Source organism: Equus asinus, chromosome 2 (assembly GCF_041296235.1).
Source record: "Equus asinus isolate D_3611 breed Donkey chromosome 2, EquAss-T2T_v2, whole genome shotgun sequence".
NCBI lineage: Eukaryota > Metazoa > Chordata > Mammalia > Perissodactyla > Equidae > Equus > Equus asinus.
In genome coordinates this window covers 103,328,678-103,352,656 of record NC_091791.1, presented here as the reverse complement: position 1 = coordinate 103,352,656, position 23,979 = coordinate 103,328,678, and the positions used below count along the sequence as shown (strand labels likewise).

At 44.0% G+C, this 23,979-nt stretch overlaps 1 protein-coding gene across 17 annotated transcripts in view; it reads left to right on the top strand.

Moving 5' to 3' along the window:
• AGBL1 (AGBL carboxypeptidase 1) overlaps positions 1–23,979 on the top strand; it is an 806,151-nt gene that overhangs the window by 115,565 nt on the left and 666,607 nt on the right. For all 17 annotated transcript variants that reach the window (XR_011497368.1, XR_011497363.1, XR_011497373.1 and 14 more), the window contains one exon: positions 12,163–12,200. Coding sequence is in view for 12 of the 17 variants with exons in the window: in XM_070495693.1 (XP_070351794.1) it covers positions 12,163–12,200 (38 nt within the window). In the remaining 5 variants the exon portion in view is untranslated. The remainder of the gene's footprint in view (positions 1–12,162; positions 12,201–23,979) is intronic.

Here is a 23,979-nt window from a genome sequence, read left to right as displayed (position 1 = left end):
GATTTAGAGTGGATCAGTGGTCTGGGAAAACAGCCAAGGTCTCTATAGGGAACCCGAAAAAAGCAGGTGGACGCTACTGGCAGCTTTACTACAAGCTTGTTGACCCACCTACAGGAATCCTCATGCTATGCCCAGTTTTCAGTGGAGCTGAGTGACCTGCCAAGCACCATACTCCCTTATCCACTCAGTATCTTCCTTGCCCTGTGCCCTTCCTCTCACTATTTCAAACCACTCCTGGAATTCTTTCTTTTTGTGAAGGAAGATTCGCCCTAAGCTAACATGTGTTGCCAATCTTTCTCCTTTTTTTTCCTTCTTCCCCCAACCCCAAAGCCCCAGTACATAGTTGTGTACAGTTGTAAGATCTTCTGCTTCTTCTATGTGAACTGCTGCCACAGCATGGCTACTGACAGACGAGTAGCGTGGTTTTGCCCCCAGGAACTGAACCTGGGCTGCCAAAGAAGAGCGTGCCAAACTTGAACCCCTAGGCTGTCAGGGCTGGTTCACTCCTGGTATTCTCAAAAGATAAAAGCTCACCTGTGTGACACTTACTTTATGTGATATCTAGAGGTAGTGTGGGATTAAGATTCAGCTATATTTAAGTTTAGCAGAAGACTGTTGCAACCTATTACTATTAATTTCTTTACCCACCAAACTTATGTTTTAAAATTACTATGGAGCAGCTGCTCTGATAGGTGCTCAGACTTCAAAGATTGTAACATAATTTCTGTCCTCAAAGAGCTTCTAGCCTAATCTAGAGTTAGATATATAAATAGATGATGTCCGTGTTACTGTGAAAATGCTATAATAAGAGAAAGTAGAAAGTGTGATCAGAACTCAGAGGAAGAACGTTACAGAGGCCGGAACTCAGGTAATGGGGGAGCTGAAATTTGAGCTGGCTGTTGTCAGATGGGTAGGAGTTTGCCAGATGGAAAAAGACAAAAGGAGTGAAGGCTTTCTAGAGAATGGGAGAACTGCTTGTTCAAACCTGTGGAGAAATGCCAGACCACGATGCGATGAGGGGAATTTCAAGAAGCATTATGTGTCTGGGGTTCTCTTGGAGGTTATGGCCAATGTTGGATTTTATTGGTAATAAATGCAATCCTTTAAAGAAGTGAGATTGATGTTTTTCTCAAGTGTCCCCTATCATCTAAGTTTAAATGAAGACCTCGATTTCTAAAAGAGATAAACACTCCACAGATGCTGGGAATCATAGGCGTAAGTCCTGTCAATCAAGGGATGAGCACCAAGTCACTGTGAGGCTTTAAAATGGACACAAATTAATAAGGCTTCTGCTGTCTGGAGCCTTTGATTCTGGTTTGGAGAGTCCCTGAAATCTCATGGATCTTTTCAGTTAAGAGAGAGGGATGTTTATGAAATCTTTGCTTGGAGGTCCAGCAATCATGGCACTGTTGGGTGGCATCACTGAGGGTCTTGAGCATTTGAGCTGAAAGAAAAATGGCTTAGGAGTCCTCCCCTCACTTCTAACTGAGAAAGTCCCTCAGCCAAACCTACGGAACACCTACTGCCTAGGTCTGTGTTTTGTAAGAGTGGTTTGTAGGCCAGCGGCACCAGCAACACCTGAGAAGCTGTTAGAAGTACAATTTCTGAGGCCCCAACCCACACCTCCTGAGTGGGAAGCTTGGGGGATGGAGCCCTATGTGTTAGCCAGCCCTTTGGGGCATTCGGATGCACGCTCCAGTTTGAGGGTCACAGTCTGGGTGGTTGATGGTGAACTTTCCTGGTGCTATTCCCAAGTCCTGCGAGTGAGGGGGCCCTTTGCAGGCCTTTGCCACTCTCCTTGCCTTCTTTCCTAAAAGACCTGAGTGTTTTTTGAAGAGATGACACATCATCAGATCCAAGGACAATTTTTTGGTAGTAAAATACTCATAACATAAAATTTACCATGTTAACCATTTTTAACTGTACAATTCAGTGTCATTAATTACATTCCCAGTGATGTGCAACCATCACCACCATCTATTTCTAAAACTTTTTTATTACCCTAAACAAAACTCTGTAACCATTAATCAGGATCTCTCCATTGGCCTTCTCTTCAGCCCGTGGTTACCTCCAGTCTCCCTATGTCTTTATGAATTGGCCCATTCTGGGTAGCCCACAGAAGTGGGAAGAATCACACAGTGTTGTCTTCTTGCAAATGACAACATTTTGAAGTGCCGGTTGCATCAGTGCTGGGGGCTCTAAGCCTCACTACCAAGTATGGGGCCCTGGTACACCTCAGCCAAACACGCTGAATAACAATCAGGCTTATCTTTGCTCTGCCCTTTAGCTGGAGCAAAATCAGATACGCTTTTATTCATTCATTGAGTCAGCAAATGTCAGTTGAGTGCCTGCTCTGTGCTATACAATGAGATAGGATATCACGTCTTTCCTTTTGTGCTTCCAGATATTTCAAGAGTGGATTGTATCATACATAGCATTTAACTTACAAGAATTCAACTAAACGTGTGATACAGCAACTATTCTCCGACAGTAATACAGCGAACATTCGGTAACATTTTATTTTGCATATATATGCATAATTATATGGTATACTCATTATACATTTATATATACGTATTACAGTAGAGGATTGCAGTGACACATTCATGTATATTGTACTTCATGAATAACTTAAGGAAACTCAAGGGAAATATTCGCTTTAAGTGCTAACTCAAGAGTCACACCCATATGTGGAAAGACACTCCCCTGTTTGTGAGAGCTAATTGGAATCCCCGCTTGGCTTCCCACTGCCTCCCCAGACATTAGCCTTTCCCATCCTGGTCTTGGGGATGGGTCCTCAAAAGCTTTTGTCTGAGTCCTTGCTCCTGATGCTGTTTCCCATGGATTTGGAAGTACTTCAAAACCATTTTCCCTTTGCAGAGTTGCTGCTTATGACAGAGCAGGTGGGGTTGGTCCTCCCAGCCTAGAGTGCAGAGCTGAGCTCCTGGTTCCCTGGGTCAGGAGGGAGCACCCTCTGTCACTCTCCCTGCTGAGGGTTACTAGCCAAACCAATCTGAGGTCGGGGTTTCAATTTCTCTTATAAAAATTTCCCATGATTCCATAATTGATGACGGCTCCCACAAGCTGTCTTTGACAGCATCTGGATAGAGTGGGGAGGAGGGGAGTTTTTTGTCTGTTTTTTTTTTTTTTTATTTTTCCCAGAGAAAAATAGACGAGTTCCATGCTGGGCACAGGGTCTGGTTCGACCTTTGAGCCATATGTTCACATTTTTTTTTTCTTTCACTGTGCAAGAGCCATCTCAGTTTCCATTTCCATTTTCTTCTTTCTCCCTTGAAAATGGTGATGAGCAAGATCCATTTGTCATCTATTTTCCTTGGTAAGCTGGCCTTGTGTGTGTGCGCGTTTGTGTGTGTGTACACTTTTATTCATCCCACTATGTATTCCCTCTCAAGCCCGGCAGGAGGCCGGGACGGTACCAGATGGCGTTCTGGGCGCCATGCTCTGCAGGCAATGTGTTCCATCCCTCGTAAAGGTCCTCCTGCTTTATCCACCTGTTATTTAGATAACTTCTTTTTTTTTCCACTTTCTGTTTCTGCTACTACACCCCTGTATCCCAAAACTCTAGAGAGGGTTAAATTCTAGGGCCACCTTCTTCCTTCTTTCTGAAAACTCCCTGAAGAAGCTCGTTGGCCCCAGTGCTCCACTTGCTGCCGGTGGTTGGGAGTAAGTGCCCAGATGGTGGGGTCAGACAGACTCAAGGCCAAATTCCAGCTCTGCCACTTTCTAATGTTGCTTCAGGCAGGTTCATCTACCTTGATCCATCCCTTCATCTGTGAAATGGGGATTGTTCTGAGAAATAACAGAGCTAATGTTACTTCTCATAGCCAGCTGTCAAGAAATCCTGTTAGCTCTAAATTTAAAAAGTATCCATGTTCTTCTTGAGAAGATCACTCCAGGTGTACCTGCAAGAACTGTATGAAGGGGACCTAGAGTGGATACGGATTCATCGGTTCTGGGGCTAGAGCAGTAGTAGGTGACAGCTGACATTTCGGTGATTTCTATTCCTTTTGATCTTCTTTAATATTTTTTCAACAATGTTTTCTAGTTTTCAGTGTAAAAGCCTTGGGTTTCTTTGGTTAAATTTATTACTACGAATTTTCTCCTTTTTGCTGCTGTTGTAAGTGAGATTGCCATTTTAAATTTCATTTTGAACTATTCATTGCTAGTGTACAGAGATATAATTGATTTTTGTGTATTGATCTTTTATTGTGGGGACACTGCAGAACTTGTTTATTAGTTCTGATAGTTTTTAAGTGGATTCTTTAAGACTTTCTATCTTCAAGACCAAGCCATCTATAAATAGAGATAGTTTTACTTCCTCTTTTCCAATCTGCATGCCATTTATTTATTTATTCATTCATTCATTCATTCCTAAATGTCCTGGCTAGAACCTCAGGTACAGTGTTGATCAGAGGTGGTGAGAACAGACAACCTTATCTTGTTCCTGATGGTAGGGGGAAAGCGCTCAGTCTTTCTCCATTAAGTATCACGTTAGCTGTGGGTTTTAAGCAGATCCCTTTATCAGGTGGAGGAAGTTCTTTTTTTTCCCTGGAGCGTTGAGTGTTTTTATTGTGAAAATGTGATGGATTTTACCAAATGCTGTTTCTGGGTCTATTGAGATGATGATGTGCTTTTTGTGCTTTATCGTGTTATTAAGGTGGATTATTACATTGGTTGATTTTCAGATGTTAAACCAACCCTGCATGCCTGGGGCAAATCCCACTTGACCGTTGTATATAATCCTTTTTATTTTTTGCTGTATTTGGTTTGTTCCACATTGCTTTCTACTGATTTCTACTCTGGTCTGTCTCTGGTTTCTACTATTGCTTCCTTAGAGTCCTTTTTTGTTTTCTTTTGAAAAAGTAGAGTAGCCAGAGAAATCTTAAAACGTGTTAGGTCATTGCTCAAAATCCTTCATTTGGAATGAAGTGAAGGCCTTTGCAGTGCTTTCCAGGCCCTGCATGAATGGTACCCTCTTACTCCTCATCTCAGCTCTTACTCCTCTCCTCTCATCCTTTGGACTCCAGCAGCCCTGTCCAGCTTGCCGTTCCTTGAACGGATCATGCCTATTGTCATCTTAGAGTGTCTGCACACGCTTCCTTCTCATAGTCATATGGCAACTTCCTTCCCTCCTTCACGTCTTTGTTCAGATGTTGCCTTCTCCATGAGGCCTACTTCAGCCAACCTTTTAAAACTTGCAACCCATCCTTGCACATCTGATCTCTTTACCTTGTTCTTACTTTTTCTTTTTTTCTCATGGCATTTATCACATTTTAGAATGCTTATTTAATGTAGTATTCAAAAATAATCATTGTCTGTTAACTATTTCCTTCACCCTAGCCCTAACCTGTTTGAGTGGAAGAATCTTTGGTTTATCAGTTTATGACAGCATGTAATAGGCACTCAATGAATATTTGTTGAATAAATGAATAACAAAAATAAGAGTCCTGGGCCAGAGCCTGATTTTTGGAAAAGGTTCAACAAATATCTGATGGTGTTCTGTATTCAAATAATATTAAATGGTGGGGGTAGAGTAATACAAAAGGAAACATTTCCTGTTTTCTGGAGTTCACAGACTGGAAGGGGAGACAGACATTAATAAAATAATCCCACAACTGAGTGAATAATTACAATTTTAATTAAGCAATGAGAAAAGGAGAAAATAAGGATGAACATACCCAAAAAGGACCTGGACCGGACTAGGGGGTCAAGAACATCTTTCCTGAGGATGTGACACCTAAGTTAGGCTACGAAGGGTGAAGTATGAGCTCAGGTGAAGGGGGAGGGGAGGACAGGAAGCATTTTAGGCTGTGGCATTAGCAAGAACAAAGGACAAGTGATGGGAACATGCTTCAGGGCTTGGCCAAAGGCCAGAGGGGTGGCAGTCTCACCCTTGGTGTGAGACAAGGCTGGAGGGGTGGCAGCAGCCAGCCTTGATAGAGGCTTCTGGATCATGTTTCAGATTTGGATTTTTACCCAAGAGCAAGAGTGGGTGTGGAGGTAGCCATGTGAGGGGGCCCTTATGAGATGTTCTTCTGGAGAAGATCACTCTAGTTGCAGCCTGAGGAACAGTTTGAAGGGGACCTAGAGTGGATATGGATGGATGAGTTCTGGCGCTAGAGCAGTAGCTAGGTGAGGGATAGTTGGGTGGTTTTAATTTATTCCACTTTTTTAATGCTTAACTGTATTTTCTAATATATCTAAAATAATTATGCAGCTCACATGCATTTATTATACAGGAAATTAAAATGTAAATTTCAACCAAGGACCAATAACTCTTGAAATTACATTTCTCAGTGAAGTACCAAGCCCCCTTGTGCTTGAACTAGGGTGAAAACAGCAGCATGCAAAAGGAATGGACAACTTAAGAGCACTCTAGAAGTTAAAATGGGGGTGTTTGAGTGTGTGGTGAGATCTAGATGGTAAAGGCAAATAGATGAGAAGGATGCATGCTCAGTTTCTGGGAAAGTGGTAGTTCCATTTTCTAGGAAGGGGAAACTGGAGAGGATCATGTCTTGACAAAGAGAATATTAGGATCCTGGTAGCTGAATGCTAAAAATTGCAAGAATCTTTGGGTGGTCTACAGACTTTAAGATGGCCCTCCCGTGATCCTCACTTCCTGGTGTTCATGCCTGGTGTTCATGCCTTGATTGTGGGCAAGGGCTGGGACTTATTCTATAGCAAAAGTGAGTGCTTGTTCCCCCCATGATAATGTTTGTTATATAAGACTTTGTCTTGCATACATATGTGCTATAGAAACTGTTCTTGTTGATGAAGTAAGCAGTCAGATTGGAGAAGCCAACACTGCAAGAAATAGTCAGTGGCTTCTAGGAACTCCAAAAAGCCTCTAGGAGCTGTGAGAGGTCTTTAGCTGACAGACAGAAAGAAGTCAGGGCCCTCAGCCTTCCTCCTGCAAAGAAATGGATTCTGCCAATAGCCTGTTTGAATTGGGAAGCACGCTCTTCCCCAGCCAAGCCTTCAGATGAAGACTCAGCCCTGGCTGATGCCTTGATTACAGCCTTCTAAGACCATAAGCAGGGAACCTAGCTAAGCCATGGGATTCTGACCTCACAGGTCTGACAGGCACTGTCAGATAATAAATGAGTGTGGTTTTAAGCTGCTAAGTTTGTGGGAATTTATTACGTAGCAATAGATAACTAAGATAGATGGCAGTTGCTATATCTAGGCCATCTGGGCTGCAGAACATTAGACTTCTACGAGATAGTTTGGTCCTGTATCTGGGAATAGGAATCCGTTTTTCTCCAGAGACCTCTCCTGACTGGCAAATGACAATCCTGTCAGCTTACCATCTGCAAATACTTATACAGAGATTAGACCTCACTTCCTTGCTCTGTACTGGTTCTACCAATGATGCCATTCAAGTGAATGTTTCAGGGACTGTGGTAGACTTTTAGTTTAATTTTTGCTTCCCTCACTCCCCACACTATCCCATCAGTTAGATCTTATTATATCTACTTTACAGACAAGGAACTATGAGCTTTGGAGGGATCAAGTAAACCTAGAACCCAAGATCACAAAAGTGGCAGCTCCAAGCTGCAAATATAAAGCCCTCTAATTTTTAATTTGGCAACTCAGCCCTGGCATTCAAAGACATCTGTGGCTTGCTACCAATTGAGTTCTCTCTCCATGTCTCCATGACTACCTCTGAACATCTAAATCCTCTCAAGCTTCAGCTAAACTGTTCCATATAGAACCCTGAGCCAAGCACTGGACTCAAGCTGAAATTGTTTGTTTCACTGGCTCTGTGACGTATTAATCCCGTGACCTTGCACCGGTCACGTAACCACTTGAACTGTAGGACTCTTATTTGAATGATGAAGAAATTATACTGAGAGAGATTTTAGATTCTTTCTAGAACTATGTTAAAAGTAGAGAGAAGACTTTAAGAGCACTAGATCTAGAGTCAGACAGATGTAGGCTTGTGCCTCAGTGCTGCCTGTTGCTAGCTGCTGGAACTTACATGGGTTATTTAACCTTTGTGAACTTCATTGTTACCATTTGTAAAATAGGACTAATAATTTCACCCTTCAGCATTCCCGTGAAGATTAACTGTGATGTATAATCATGTACGTAGGACACAGCACAATGCTTGGCATTTCTGGGGCTCCCCAGATAATGGTGATAATTATTAAAGACTATGGTAAAAGCACTTAAAGTTTATTTTTACTTGAAGGAATAAATTGAATTGTTGCAATTCTGTGGCTTTTTGCTAAATTCTTGACGAGAGAATGTTTATAAATATGCCAATGGGCTAAGCTTAGCTTTTTCTGAGGAGGAGAAGAGAAGTGGCCTGTGACCTCTAGAATCTCGACTGAATTATCCCACCACATTGTGAAAATGCATAGGGTGGAGGCTTTTTTGCTTCGCCTTTGAATGTTATTCTCATTCTCTGGAAGCAGGATGCTCTGCAGAATTTATTAAATGATCCATTCAGTAATGTAAACTCTGGGAAAGTCAATGGAGGAGGCATTTCTACTTTCAATCCTACATGGACATCCCATCGGGAAGCTTGAACAATGTGCGATGATGGTATGGGTTTAAACTTTAAGAAAACAGTCCCCTCTCAAAACCCTTCTTCTATTGAATCAGTGGAACTCCCAGAACTATGGATGCTGGAGGTCTGTGTCCAGCAGGGAGCAGTCTAGCAGCCCAAAGGTATTAACTTTGGGGTCCTAGTTTACTCACTCAATGCAGTGGGCTTGCTTTCTTGGAGTGGAAGTAATTGAATATGTTCTTTCTCATTTCAACTTTAGCTGCTTAAATTTTTGCCTTGTGTGGGATTAACCATTGGTTAACAAAGTAGTTTCCCCAGTTCTGATGGATTTTATGTTCTTAGTGTTACACTAGGGGAGCAGGAGAGAAGCAGAGTGCAACGCTCAGATAGTGGACCAGCATTGTAGACGTTTATCCATCAAGTGGACCAAAACTAGAGCCTCCTGGTGACATTCACATGAGTGGCTCAGTGCCTGGATCCCAGCACCACGTGGGAGACCAAATGCTTTGTTTGCTCATTGGTTCATTAGTTGATTCCAGATGTTTATTCTTGTTCAGATCTTATGTGGACACTACACCTTAAGCAACATCTTTAAAAGTTTTTTTTTTAAGGAAAATATTTACATCACATTCCCAGTAGGCACATATGTGTGTATGTGCCTTGAAATGAAAGTTTCTCAGATCACTGCTAACCTTTGCTATATGAGATGACTCCGATATATTCGACTCCATTCCAGTTTATCCAATTTCATTAACAAAGCTAGTCAATACCTATTACATTGATTTTATAATCCACTATTGGGTCACAACCTGCAGTGTGAAAAACACTGTGCCTAGAAAATCTAGTGACTTTCACTTTCTTTTTTTTTTTTTTTTTTTTTAAAGATTTTATTTTTTCCTTTTTCTCCCCAAAGCCCCCCGGTACATAGTTGTGTATTCTTCGTTGTGGGTTCCTCTAGTTGTGGCATGTGGGACGCTGCCTCAGCGTGGTCTGACGAGCAGTGCCATGTCCGCGCCCAGGATTCGAACCGTCGAAACACTGGGCCGCCTGCAGTGGAGCGCACGAACTTAACCACTCGGCCACGGGGCCAGCCCCTAGTGACTTTCACTTTCAAAACCAACTCCCCCCTAGATTTCCTCCTACTTCCTCGACTGCACGTTCTCTGAGTCCTTTAGAGGTTCCTTCCGTCTGGAGCAGATGCCTTCCTGGGCCAGCCCTCTGTTCTGCTCTTGATTGAATTTCCTCACATATATCACCTGTTCCTGTGGCTACAACGACTGTTGCTCCTGCAGTGATTTGTAAATATATATCCCCAACTTGGGATGCTCTCCAGAATTCTGCATCTATGATTCCAGCAGCATTCTCCGTAGTTCCATGCAGCTTTGTCCCCATCATGTCCCAAATAAAAATCGTTTTCTTTTCTAAACACCTCAATTTTCCTCCTTAGTCAATTAATGGCTTTCTTGTTCTCCCATTTACCTGGGCTAAAAATTTTAGGCTATCAGTCTACCCTATCATTTGGTCTTATTAATTCTTTGCTCACAACCTTCCTCTTACTTTTCCATCCTTGCCACCATACCCCCTTGATCAAAAAGGTTGAATGGCTTCTTATTGCCTATGGAGTCGAATCTGAACTCTTTAGAGTACTGGGCTATGGTCTCAAAACTTATGTCCATCATTGCCCTAAATGTGCTGTCTGCCACACTACACATTGATCCCCCAATTAGGAGCTATAGAGAAATAAATATTTTCTAGTTATTCAGGAATCAGCCTTACCTCTTTGACTAATATGGCACTTATTATGTATTTTCTGCCATATGATGTCACTCTTTGGATTCATGTTTACTTGTTCGGTTATCATACTGTTTGATACTTTCTAGAGGGTTGAGATCCGGGAGTCACCTGGATCTTCCTCTCAACATCAAGGAGTAACCAAGCCATATTGATGCTGTCCTCTAAACTGATTATTCTCCAACATTACAGTGCTTATGAATTATCTGTTGGAATAAAGGTTCTGATTCAGCAGGCCAGAAATGGGGCTTGAGAGTCTGCATTTCTGTTTGGCTCCCAGAAAATGTGATAAACTTAATGTGGCTACTCTGCTTTTCCCCAAAATATTGATTTTCATCTCACCCCAGCCCAAGCCAGGCCTTGTGCACCGTGACTCCCAGGTTCTCCACACTGGCTGGGACGCCCAGCAATACTTTCAATGTGTTCCTTCTTAAATCCACTGTCGCCCAACAATGTGGGGTTATAAAGGAGTGGGGCTCAAGAAGGTGAAAGTTGATTAAAGGAAACCATGGTTGAGAAGGATAAATGAAGGAGTCCATCAATGAAAACTAGCCTCACTTTCTTTATGACTGCTCTGCAGTTGTGTTGGTCTCGTGGAGCTGGAGGTTATCCCAGCCATGGGTTTGCACTGGGACCTGTGAGATTCAGGCCACTGCTGTTCCAGGACTCCCCTGTAGGTTATGGGAAACAGTGATGTCTCGAGGGCCTAATTTCTATTTTAATTTTCGTTTATTTTTATGTGTTCACTTATTATTATTGTTCTTTTTTACTGCGGGCTTTATTGCTCGTTATTAGGTAATATATCACAAAGAGAATTGTCTCTTACAACTTGGCAGAGGCCAGGGCAGGGCAAGCGTGAGAGAGATTCTGGAGATCAACAGATGGGGAAGAAGCAGAGGTGGGAAATGAGATTCCTGGGTTTGGGGTCCCAGGTCTGCTCACATGTCTGCGTAATCTTGGAAGGGTGATCCAACCTCTTTGGCCTGTTCGCCCAACCCTCAGAGGGGTGCTGGCAACAGATCATTGTCTAACAGGCTTTAAGGATAAGTTACTAGGGCTGTGCAGAATATTTCTATTCTTTGAAAAAAAAAGCAAATAAAACTGTCCATCCTAGAATCACACCATAGTGTCCCCATCGCCTTGAAGTTTTCTTTTGCCTAGTGAGTGGTTCTTTGTGTGACCTTCTCAGGCTCAGGGGACAGACTGAAGGTCGCTAACACGTGGACCAAAGGCGATTTCATTCTTATATGCCTCCCATTGCTACAAAGCCTGTGAAATTCCTCCATGGAAGAAAACAATGAATTTGGAAGGAAAAATGCGACAAGTGTTTTTCACCCTGAGGAACCAACCTTGCTTTGCACTGTATGAATGTTTTCCAGTGTGTCTCCCATGGCACGAGTGTCTCAAGTTTGCACGGCATTGCTGCACTCACTCAGCCATCAGGTCCCACGTCCTCCCATCCCATCCTCCAGAGTCCCCAGGGCTTCTAGGTTAAATCAGGAGACTGTCAGGAGCTCTGGCTGGTGCGAGCAATAGAAAAACGAGGAGCACAGTGTAGGACGTTGGTGGAAGGTGGGAGCAAGAGCGGGAGGAAGAGAGATTTTCAGCAGCACAGGGGACTCCTGAGACCCGTTTACAAGACGGATGCTTCCCTCAGTGTGATTTCTACATTTATGCCTCTTTAATGGCCAGCGCTAGAATCAATAGAATGCCTGCTACCTGGTTAATAATGGGGCAGTTAGGTGGCAGCAATGAGCAAGCGAGCTACGGGATGCATGGGCTGACAAAAAGACCATTGAATATTGACTTTTTCGCTTTTCTTTCTCTTTCCCCAGGGCAGCCACTGAAGTTCTGGCAGCATTGCTGAAATCCAGTAAGCACCTCTTTTGAAAAGTGGTTCTTTATTTCCCCTCCGAGTTCAGTGAAGGACATTCTTCTGTTTCTGTGGCGCATTTTCAACCTGGAAAGCAATAGAGTCATTCTGGGATCTTTGGGATGAGATGGAGAATATTATGGCTGTTCCAAGCACAGGGCTACAAAGAGAGAGTTAATACCTCTCCCCATGTGTGCGTGTTGGTACATAATGCCACCGGGTCATTGACTCTAAAAGAAGTATGTTGTCTACTGCAGACCTGGGGCACTCTAGCTCCTTCTAACAGGACCAGCAGCCATTAAGGACTGTTGGAAAGAACTCCAGGTTCCAGTGGGATTATCGTATGGAAGAAAAGGTTATGACAGTGGGGGGGAAGCAGGATTCTTGCATTTCATTCCCAACTCAACTCTTGACTCCGTATTCTTGAGCAAGTGAAGTGTTGGGAATTGCTTGGGCAGTATAGATGCTGATAAGTTTATATTAAATAGTTAGCTCTTTTCTCAGTTACTTGAGTGATTGCAAAAGAATAGCTCTGGGGGTCTGAATAACTTGAGGATTTTTTTTTTTGCCTAGTAGCCCTGGTCTAATTACATTGGGAGTCAATTTCCTGTGTGCGCAATATAATAGAAGGCACCAGGCACTTGGGACTGAAGAAGTCTCCACTTAATGTTTTTATTTTTTTTCCCCTCCTTACCTCTTCATCTATTTTAATTTGGCACCTTGGAAACCAGCTGCTTCAATTGTGATATTTGTTTCTCTGTAGGGAGCCTGAGGCCTGTGGGTAATACGTGAACTTTAATAAAACTTATAAATAAATAAATAAAAATAAAAACACCTTCTGCTCCCAACCATACATCTCTGTCAACTATAAGCACAGAGAAAGGGCCGTATCACGTATCTTTGTAGATGGAAGAAAAAAACCTGAAGCTTGAGTTTATTTGGTTTATTGGAACTTGATACGATACACAAGTCTATCCACAGCTTTGTGACCTGCGGGTAGAGTGAAGGTGGTTCGAGGGGGTTGGGAGTGCAGAGTGAGAGGTCCTGAAGCCGTTGAGACAGGAAGGCATGGAAAAGTGTTAGCTGCGGGTTATGGGGAAAGAACGGTTCATCCTTAAGACTGAACTTGCCTCAGGTTTGATGTCTTGATTCTTATTTTTCCTTGCTCACTCTATCGCTCCTGATTATAATGCCAGGTGTTTGATGAAAAAAGGTGAGCGAGTTCTTGGATTGCAAGAAGTGACAGTGCTGAGAATGGCTGGGTAAGCCCGCCCGTGAATGCCGTGCCTTGGGACAAGAGCTCTCCCTTGCATTCCCCCAGCCCTGCCTTGGCAGTAGAGGCCCGATGTTTCACAGGAAGAGAGCCCTGGGAGCTGAGAAAGGCTGGCTCACCTTCCACACCCCTTTCTCACCCTGTAAACTTAGAGTTGAGTGTCCTGATATACAGTGTACCTACCATGTCGAAAAATCTGAGTCACAAGCCAGTTATTAACTATGTCCATATGAAACATGATGCGTGGGCCCAAGAGAAACCAATAGCCAGTGCAAATACCGACTAATTCAGGCTTAGAACATTTAGGCAGATTTTCAACACACTGGCAGTGCTTAACAAACTGAGCATGCTCTGCTGGGGGCTCAGCTCTTTGAGTTTCTGACTTCTGCTCTCCCTTTAGAACTCAACTCAGACATCATTTCCTCTGAAAAAACCTTCCATGACTATAAGACCAGGTTGGATGCCGCTCGTCTATGCCCCCATCGGCTCTCCCATCTCAGCATTGATTACCTGTATCGAAACTGCTGTTGTGTGTCTCTCTCAGCTGACTGCAAACTATTACAGGAAAGGGTCGTCTTTGCTGAGCGTTGTATTACTTGCGTCAGCACAATAAAGAGCCTGAAATAAATATTTGTGGACTAAACTTGCAGATGAACAAATGACTTCTAATATTTACACGTGTAAAAATGGCAATACCACCCCCTACTACCTGAATCCAACATCCCATGCATCGAACATTTGTAGTTCTGATCTCTATTTCCTATACTAATAGACTCTTAGGGAACGGATAGCCTGCTGCCCTCCGCATTTAAGACAGGTTTTATTGTCCCATCAGAAGGATGTATTGGGTTATTTGCTGATTATGCTGAGCTGTCTACACAGACTTTTGTCTGGACCTTAGGTTCTTTATAACAGGAGATAGTTGGGTGAGAGGTTCTTTATGTTTTTTCTACCCTGAAATACTCAGCCCTAATGTTTACCAGGGTTTCTCAACCTTGACACTACTGCATTTTGGACCAGATAATTCTTTATTGCTGAGGACTATATTGTGCATTTCAGGATGTTTTAGCAGCATCCCTGGCCTTGACTCAGCAGATGCCAGTAGCATCCCCAGTTGTAATGAACAAAATTGTCTCTAGACACTGACAAATGTCCCCTGGGAGGTCACAATCGCCTCCTGTTGAGAGTCACTGATGTACATTTGACCACACACATGAGCTGAAGCCCATTCAAGGTCAACTGACTCCTCCCCAAATACCTTTATTGGTATTTCATAGAAATGCCCTTTTTGCACAATTGATCTTAAAACTTCCCCAGTGCTGGCATCATTTCTATGGGTTCAGAAGAAGTAAGAAAGTCATTATGAACATGCAGAAATTACTTGGAAAGGAGCAAGTTCTAGAGATCTAGAGAATCTTAGAACAAGGAGGGCAAATAGGCTCCATTACAAGTGACAACTCATATGTATGGGCAGAAGGATTCTGAGATCATATTTGAGCTCAGCAGGAAAGTGGGCTGTGTCTAAATAGCAGAGTCTGTCATGGATTTGGGGAGGAGCAGTAACAGCTCACCAGGCAATTGCCATCTTTGTTCCATCAGCCTAACCAAAATGAAGGCATGAAGGATCTGGGTGTGGATGGTACCACTCCACTTAGGCTGGGATTGCTGGGGGGGAGGGGGGAGATGAATGTCGTGGAATTCTCTAGTGCTTTCTATTGTCTTCATGCATAGTTAAGACCTGACGTGGAATGTCTGTCAGTTTGGATCCCAGCTGAGTTCATGTCAGCTGAACTGAAATGCAGGAAGTCAATTTCTGTCTAAAATTCAAAATCTCACCTTCTGGCACTGATATCTGGGAGCATTTATGTGAGGCACATTAAAAGCACATTCTGGCCTTGATGCTTGCTTGTCAGTATAAAAGTTGGCTATTGTAGTAGATCTCTGTAATTGTGCTACAAAAGGAAAACATTCCCCAGTCAAAATAAAGCCAGAAGGACATCTCTGTTACCTTGGGGATGGTCAGTGTTCCTGTGACAGTAAACATGGGTGGGCTTGGGAATCTGAGGTCAACAAGGCCCTATCATGTTGTGGGTGGCTGGAGGCAATCCCCACCAGTAACAGGAAAAACAGGACTGAGGGATCTGGGAGACTTGGAATCCACCAAAATGTCACCACAAAAAGAAAGGGAAAGAGCTCCCAGGTCACGTTAGGAAGATTTTGTTATTTTCCCTCAGTCCTCTCTTCCCTCAAGTAGCTACTGCACAGGAAGCCAATGGAGGGCGGGTGGATGGCAGCAGCCGAGAAATGAACCGGAAGACATCTCTCACTTCTTTCCCTTCCTGAGCAACAGCAGCAAGAAGCTCGGAAGTTCAAAAGCCTCTTTTCCAATTGTCTCTGCATTTAGGATCCTAAAAATCATCGCTCATTCAAGGGTCCTTTTTGTGTGTCCTTGGGCTAGAATGGACTAATGCAAATCTCATACCTTTCATTGTATCACTTCCCCTCCTCTCTACTCACATATCCAACTTAAATTCGCCTGTAGTAAAGGTTTTGCCCTTTTATGCTTTATCCTATGCAAAAACACTTAGCTTTTTATTACTGAAACTTCATAAAGCTTTGATTAAGAAATAGTGCTTCTATTGCAGGCAATTTTTTTTCTCTAATCAAAACGTATTGTCCTTTGTCTCTATCCCGCTTGCTATCTGCCTCTCTTTCTCTCTCTCTTTCTATCTCTATCTCTGTCTCTTTTTCTTTTTTCAGCATCCTCTTCTCCTTTCCTTGTCGTGCCCTCCACCCCTCCCTCTTTCCTTTTGCTTCCTAACACCTCTTCCGTGAGCATTAGGTTGAAAGGCAGTTTGGGAAAATGGCAGCCTGGAAGCGGCCTATGAATGGGTGTGTGGTGGTGGGGTTATGCCAGATTGAAACCAGCTCCAGTGATCAATCTTCAGATAATGCCTTGGTAGTAACCTTCTTGCTCAGACTGAGAAGTTACACTTTTGCAACAAGCAAACACCTGACACACCTTCTGGTTCAGGCCCTAAATCTTCATAAGGGAATGATGGCTCTACTTCAGACTACTTTCCCACTGAAGAGCTTGCATTTAGAGGAGTCTGGAAGTTTGGATAAATTGGGGGATGGGGACGGTGTTGGGAATTAGAAAGTAAGTTAGTAAAGGAAGGGAGACAGAGAGAAAAGGAGGAAGGGAGAGATGCAAGAGAGCTAATGGGCAGTTTGGCAGGAAGATGAGACTTCTCACTTATCTTCCTAGTTAATGCTCTGGCTGGCTGGCTCACGGGACAGCCATCAGCCTGCTGCTAGGGGAGTAGAGGAAGGGAGGGCCTTCTAATGCCCAGAGCCCTGATCGTGCTCTCAGAGGTCGTCTACTGTGGCCTGGCAATCAGCAATGCAGTGACCAGAGAGCAAGATGGCTAGAGAGTTGCTCTATGGCAAAAAGTCAAAGAATAGGCCATTTTTTATTTTTCATTTTTGGCAAGGAAGATTGTTGCTGAACTAACATCTGTGCCAATCTTCCTCTATTTTGTATGTGGGATGCCACCACAGCATGGCTTGATGAGCACTGTGTAGGTCTGCACTGGGATCTGAATTTGCAAACCCCAGGCTGCCAAAGTGGAGCGCATGAACTTAACCACTGCACCACTGGGTCAAAGAATGGGCCATTTCTGGGGCGCACCAAACTGAGGCTTTTGTAGGAATTCTAGGAGCTCCAAGGAATTCTCAGAATGGCAGTTTATGTTTTAGGGTCATTGGCATTGTGATTCCTGTGATTTATGACCATACACAAGTAGCAGTGGGTCAGTGAAGCCCTCACAAGACTCATCTGTATAATCTGTGTTCCCACAGGGCCTGGGATCCATCCTCTTGGCTTCAGGGCCTCTGACCTGCCTGACAAGTATGGTACCCTAAGGTTCTGCCCACTTAGTGTATTTCCCCATCAGTTTCCAGAGGAGGGCTATGCAATCAGACTATTAGAGCTGGAAAAGACCATCACATGTGTTTAGTGCAGTGGTATTCAAATTTTTTTGTTTTTGAGTAGCGAGCTCAGAGCCCTGTCTGTCCATTTCCCATTGGTTCTCCCCCAAAGTGGCCTCTGAGACACATTTACAAAAATATAGGGCTCCTGGGAGCCAAGAAAACGATCCATCTTTTTTTAAATGGAAATATATTTGATATATAACATTGTGCAAATTTAACACATGCTGATTTGATACATTTATATATTGTAATATGATTGCCGTTATAGTGATAATTTGCACCTCTGTCACGTCACATAATTGCCATTTCTCTTTAGTGGTTGGAATAATTAAGATCGAGTCTCTAAGCAAGTTCGATGATTATATTACAGTATTGTTGTCTATATCCCAGAACACTGTTGGTCTTGTCCACCCCCTCTTCATTTTCACACGGGGAAACTGAAGGTCAGAGAGAGGGAATGACCCCCCAGATCTCTGAGACTTTGAGGGTTTCCTGTCCAGCTGACTCTGGCTCCTTCTTCAGGTCTCAGCACAAATATCTCTGTCAGGGGTCTTCTCTGAACACTACCCAACTCCCACCTCTGCCCAGCGTTAGTTTCCCTGTTAAACCTTTCCACGGAACCCTATATTTATATTTCTAAGAACTAACCATACTGCAGTCAATGATTCCTTATTTTTGCATGCACATATGTGTGCGTTGTCGTGTGTGTATGCATGTATTTTTCCTGCTGGGTGCAGCTCCGTGAGGTCCGGGCTCCCTACCATATCCCCCATATCTTGCATTGGGCTGTGCCCAGGGGAGTTGCTAACACGTTAATATTGACTAAGGAAGGATTCCAGTTTCCTGACTCAAGCCTCGTACATTCACTTTCGCTCTGCCTCAGTGAGGAGACCAGCCTCATTTCGTCCCTGGAAAGAATCATATTGTGGTATGACTACAGACCTGCTGTCTCTTCTTCTACCATAACTTCTGGAGAAGCTTGCAGTATATTTCTGTGATGAGCTAAAAATCTGCTTCAAGTAATAGTGATAGATTTTTGCATTTGTCACACTGGGATGGACTGCTGTGATCGACTTTGTATGAATGCAGGATGGCAAGCTACATCCATCACACTGTTGGACTGAAATGACAACACAATGTCTGCCGTTTATTGAGTTCTTAGTGTGTCAGCCACTGTATATGTACATTTAGCCTATCAAGGAAGTGTTAGAACCCCCATTTTACAGGTGTAAGAACTGAGGCTTGGAAAGCTGAAGTAACGCACACAGCTCGCACAGGCTGCAGAGCTGACTGCAATCTCAGATGCCTGGGCCCTGAGCCCTTCAGTGCCAAGAAGAGATGAACAAGGGTCGGTTTATTTAGCCCAAAGAAGATAAGGCCAAAAGCTGAAAAGAAGATGAATAAATACTGTTTAAGTACTAAAAGGATTTTTTGGGGGTGGGAGTATCTGTCACTTTGTTTAGAAAAGAGCATTGTATGGTCCACCCCATATAAGCATCTGAATGGGACCTGGTGAGAGGTGCTCAACACACCAGCACGGCTGGGTGAGGGGCCAGAGTCTCTGCTGTGAGGCTGAGCATGAGGCGAGGCTGATGATGATGGGGTGAGGGAGAGGAAGGAGAGAGGGATCAGAAGGGTTACAGAATCCTATTATGTCAAGCCACATTCGACTTGGCACATTGCATTTTTTTCTTGGCTCAAAGTTCAGTCCTCTCTGCCAAATACTTTTGTATTTCGCATTAGTGCATAAAACATTTTAAAAAGTTTGAGCTACAAGGATAGTTCCTGTCCCCCTTGTCCCCCTTCCCTGCCTGCTTTGTCAGACCCAGAGGCTGGGTGGGCTGACTGAGACTGGCCAGACAGCGGCACCTGTAGTTCCTCTTCCTGCCATGTGGTGGTGCTGTTCTTTTAGTTATCCGGGCCGCAGTGAGTCCAATATTTATTTTCGGTGAGTAATTTGTTTATCGGGAGGTTATTTTAATCTAATTTTGGCCATATTTGCTATTCCACACTATCTGTGCTTCCCAGCGTTAGCAGCTTGCATGTCTTGAAGGAAATTAGCTGAAGATGGTCTCGGAGGCATTTGCTCAGCCATTATTTAAGGGAGTTGGGAGGAGGCAGGGGGAGCAGAGCTCGGGGTTGGAAAAGCCGCCGGATTGTGTTGCATTCCCAGGGCTGTTAGCTGAGTGAGCTGGACTCACGGAGGGCCGGGAGCATCCCGAGCAGCTTTTTGGAGGGCTGCCTCTGGTAAACAGCAGCAAATCCTGCAGGTACCTTTCCCCATCTCCCTCGGACCCTTCTGATAACCTGTATCTTCCCTGGCTTCTTGCCAAAGCCAAATCCTACACCACTTAAGGAAGATGCCCGTCTGCCTTCCCACGGTGGGCACGCATCCCTCATCCCACTGGTAATATGGTTTGTGAACTGTTTACTGCGAGTCCTCAAGGAAATGGGCAGGAGGGCGGGGAGTGGGAACAGAATCACTGTTCATTAGAGTGCCTTCAATGAATAATGATGGTGACTATTAATTACAGAGCACTGCACTTGCCAGGCATTTACATTCCCGTTTTATACACAAGGAAGGTGTAGTGAGGTGAGGTTAATGATCTTTCCCAAGGTCCCACAAATGATAAGTGGGATATAAAGTTTGAACTCAGTTATAACTGTCTCCGAAGCAGAAAACCTTCATATTTCAAAGATAATTCCCGCCCTCCATGTGGAGTCAGGTAAACCTGGACTCTGTTGGTGGGCTGTGTGACCTTAAGTTAGTGCTTTGTCATTGACTTCAGTTTGGTTTTCCAAAAATGGGAGAGCGGCCTAAGATGGGTAGTTTGAGAATTCTTTCGTAGAAGAACCTTTTTTAAAACAATGAAATCTTCTGAGGACATGACACATCTAAGGCAGACAAATTGGGAGCAGAAGCAGGAGAGGGCAGTGAATGACTCTTTCTCTTGGCACTTCCTCTTTCCCTTGACTGACACTGAGAAACTTCCATGGAAGTTCCAGGGCTCGAAGGAATCAAGTTTGAAAACCTCTGAAATGTTCTCCTGGTACGCTTTCAGAGTTTAGTCTGTTGTCTGAGATTATAAATTAAAGATGGGCGGATGCATCTTTTAGAAGGTTTGAAAAGTGTGCTCGGTTTTACTATGTGGTGGTCCTAAGGAGGAGCTAGCGAGGTTTGACTCAGAGAAAGATCCAAATGTTGTATTCCTCCTTGAGCCCTAGTCAAGTAACTTTGGAGTTTCTTGGGACTAAGAAGTGTAATTAAACTGAACCTAATTAAATGCGAAGGGTCAGCTTCCAGTGGGGATTATGATGGTTGGTAGTATGGGCAGAATGGTGAACCACCTTCCGAAAATGGCCAGGTATTCGGAGGCACCCACACGGGGTCTGACAGCTGTGGACGGTGATGTCGAGTTTTCCCTGCCTGACACAAAACTGTTGGCTACCTAAAATATTGTTGTAATAAAATTGCAACCAATCCTGGTTGTTATACCCAAGTAGGATGTTGTCTTTTAACCAGATGATCCTGTTCTCTGGCACTGGTTTAAGATTGAGTTCCATCTCCAGGGCTTTCCCTCTGGCCTGATTATCTGCCTGTAGGTTTGAGCCATGATGTTGCTTTGACAACAGTGCAAACGTCTTCAAGGAGGCTCAGGGTCGTGGATGAAGGTGGCGTGTGTTTGCTAAAAGCTCAAACCTCTTACTCTCTGAAAGGACAAGACCTGGTGGAGAATGATGTTTGCACAGTGGTCAAAAAGCTGGCTCTCAGGAGACTGTGGATTCCAATTGGGGCTATGATGGGCATGTTCCTTAATGACTGTGCTGCAGATCTCTCATGGGTAAGGCAGGAAAATGATACCCTCCGAGGGTAATTAGTAAGATTTAAACAAGGTGATGTGTTTATAGTGGGGGCACAGTGCTAGATCTTAGTAAATCTCTGTAAAGACCAACTCTCCTCTTACTATTGCCACCACTTGGAAAATCCTGGGAATTTCACGATGGGGTCATTCACGGGCATAAATCCTGTTGCAATGTAAATTCCTCTCCCAACATCTCCCTGAGCGTTGGGTGACACAGAGTTGTTTTCAGTGTCTGTCTTGCCTCTAGAAGCTTTTTCCATAAAAAGAGGAAGTAAATCAACAAATGCTGCGGATTCCATGCTTTGAGTTGGCCCAAACGCACTGATTTTGTTTTCATTCTAGGGAATCAGGGGTTAACATCCAGGAATGCTGAGCTCTAAATGCTGCAGATTTTAGACCTTGTATCATCCTGGCATAATGAATGACTGGCTATGGATTGACAAAGATAAAGTATCACAAAGATTTAAAGCGATAGACAAAAAGATAAACATCTTACGGCTCAGAAAGTGCACGGAAGCTTCTTCATCACATTCAGGATTGACGGTACAATTATTTGTCTATGTCAAGGTGAAAGTCAGGTGTTTCCTCCAGACTTCTAGTCATAGCAGTTTACAAAGCCCCTTTGCATTTATTATCTCATTTAATCTTCACTGTAGTCCTGCAAGATAGGTAAATATTTAACCATTCTATAGCGGTGGTTCTCAACATAAGCGATTTTGCTGCCAAGGGAACATTTAGCAAGGTCTGGAGACATTTCTGGTTGTCACATCCGTGGGGGTGGGGATGCTCCTGACATTTAGTGGGTGGAGACCAGGATGCTGCTAAACATCCTACAATGCACAAGGCAAACTCCCCCACCCCGCCCCCAACCAGAAATACTAGCCAGCCCCAAATGCCAATAGTATGAGGTTGAGAAACTAGAAACTGTTCGATAGAGAAAAATTAAGCCTCAAAGAGGTTGGCTGACTTGCCTAAGGTTGTGTAATATGTACTTGGCATATTGGGACTAAAATCTATCCTTTCATTTCACTACCAAAGGGTTTCAAATCTTTAATTTTTTTTAAAGATAGAGAACGGCTTAAAAAAATTCTTAAGTGAAATCCTTTGCAGCACCATTGCATGTAAACAGATGATGGTGAGGCTGCCCTGGTGGCAGCGGGGGTTAGAGAGACCCCACCCAACCTCTTCCTCAGCCCTTCCTCCTATCCCAGGGACACACAGTCTGGCAACCACTGCTCCCCTTACAGTGAGGCCCAGGGGACACCAGACCCCTCTTGGCATCCTCAGACCTTCCAGAGTTCCCTGGAGCTGTTACAATTTTTTGGGTATGGGATGCCAGCATCAAGTTGTGCTTTAGTAAGATGTGTTGGGCAATGGAGGAGAGCAGGAGGCATTGGGGCTGAATAGGAGGCTGTTGCTGGCACAGTCCAGGTGGGAGGAGAGAGGACTGAAGGATCATGAGTGAAGGAACTGAGTTAACACGAGGAAGCGTAGGCTCGCAGTTCTGTGATTTGATAGTGATGTGCTATTGGGTGACAGAAGGCCGAAGGACAGCAGGCCAGGAGCTCGGGAGCGTATGCTCTTTGCCTTCCTCCATGCATGCTCAAGGCCTGGAGGTGTAATGCAGCATGAACCAATTTGCACATGATGTTTGCAACCCCGCCGATCTGTTTTCCTGCAGTCCATACTGCTTGTCTGAACTCTGGCCAGAAGCAGGCAAGGCCACCGACAGACAGGTGTCTCACACATTAACCGACAGAGAAAGGCAGGTGGGGATGGTCTCTGTTTTTCTCCTTCCTGGTGTAAATCCTGGCTTTCTTCTTTAAGTGTCATCTTGATGAGTTCACCTTGGAATCAGCAAAATGAAACCAGGTGGAAGGTTTTCTGCAGGGACCCAGAAGGGTTCATGGCTAGTCTTGGGACTTAGCAAGTGCTTCTTTCCCCACCAAGAATCTAGACTCAAAATAAAACTCTGGATGGGTAGGAAAACTCCTGGGAAAGTTTAGGTCCAGGGGAAACATAATCATTCCTAAGAGCTTTCTTGCAGAGATGCCAAAATAACAAAAAGGAGAGTGGGGAAATCTCAGCCTGACACGTCCCCCAGCTTTTGCACAACCCGCTGTCAGAGGGACAGGGGTCCCGCATTCTCCTACTGCTCTCCCGCCCTTTCTTCACTTGGCTTTAGCTCCCAGACTTTTGTTATTTGCACTCACCAACTTTGGGCTTTTCCACTTGCTGTGCTCTCAAGATTTCTAGAATTTTCTGCTCCCAGATCTCTGCATCTTGATTCCTTCCTACCATTCAAATCTCAGCACTAATGCCCCCTCCTCAAAGTCTTCCCTCACCACTCAAGCTAAAGTAGCTGCCCCACCTAGTCACTATGTCATCACTGTTTTATTTCCACTGTAGCACTTGTCACGGTACAAAATGACCTTATTTGTTTTTCTTTATGCCCTTTTGGATTTGCGTCTCCCCAACTCCCCCATGGGAATGCAAGCTCCTTAAAAGCAGAGACTTTTTCTATCTTGTTTCCTGCTGTATCCCCAGTGCCTACAACAGTGCCTGGCACATACTGGCACATAGTAGTTGCTAGACAAATGTTTGTTGACTGAATTAATGATGATGCATTGGGTTCTGGGTACCTGAGCAT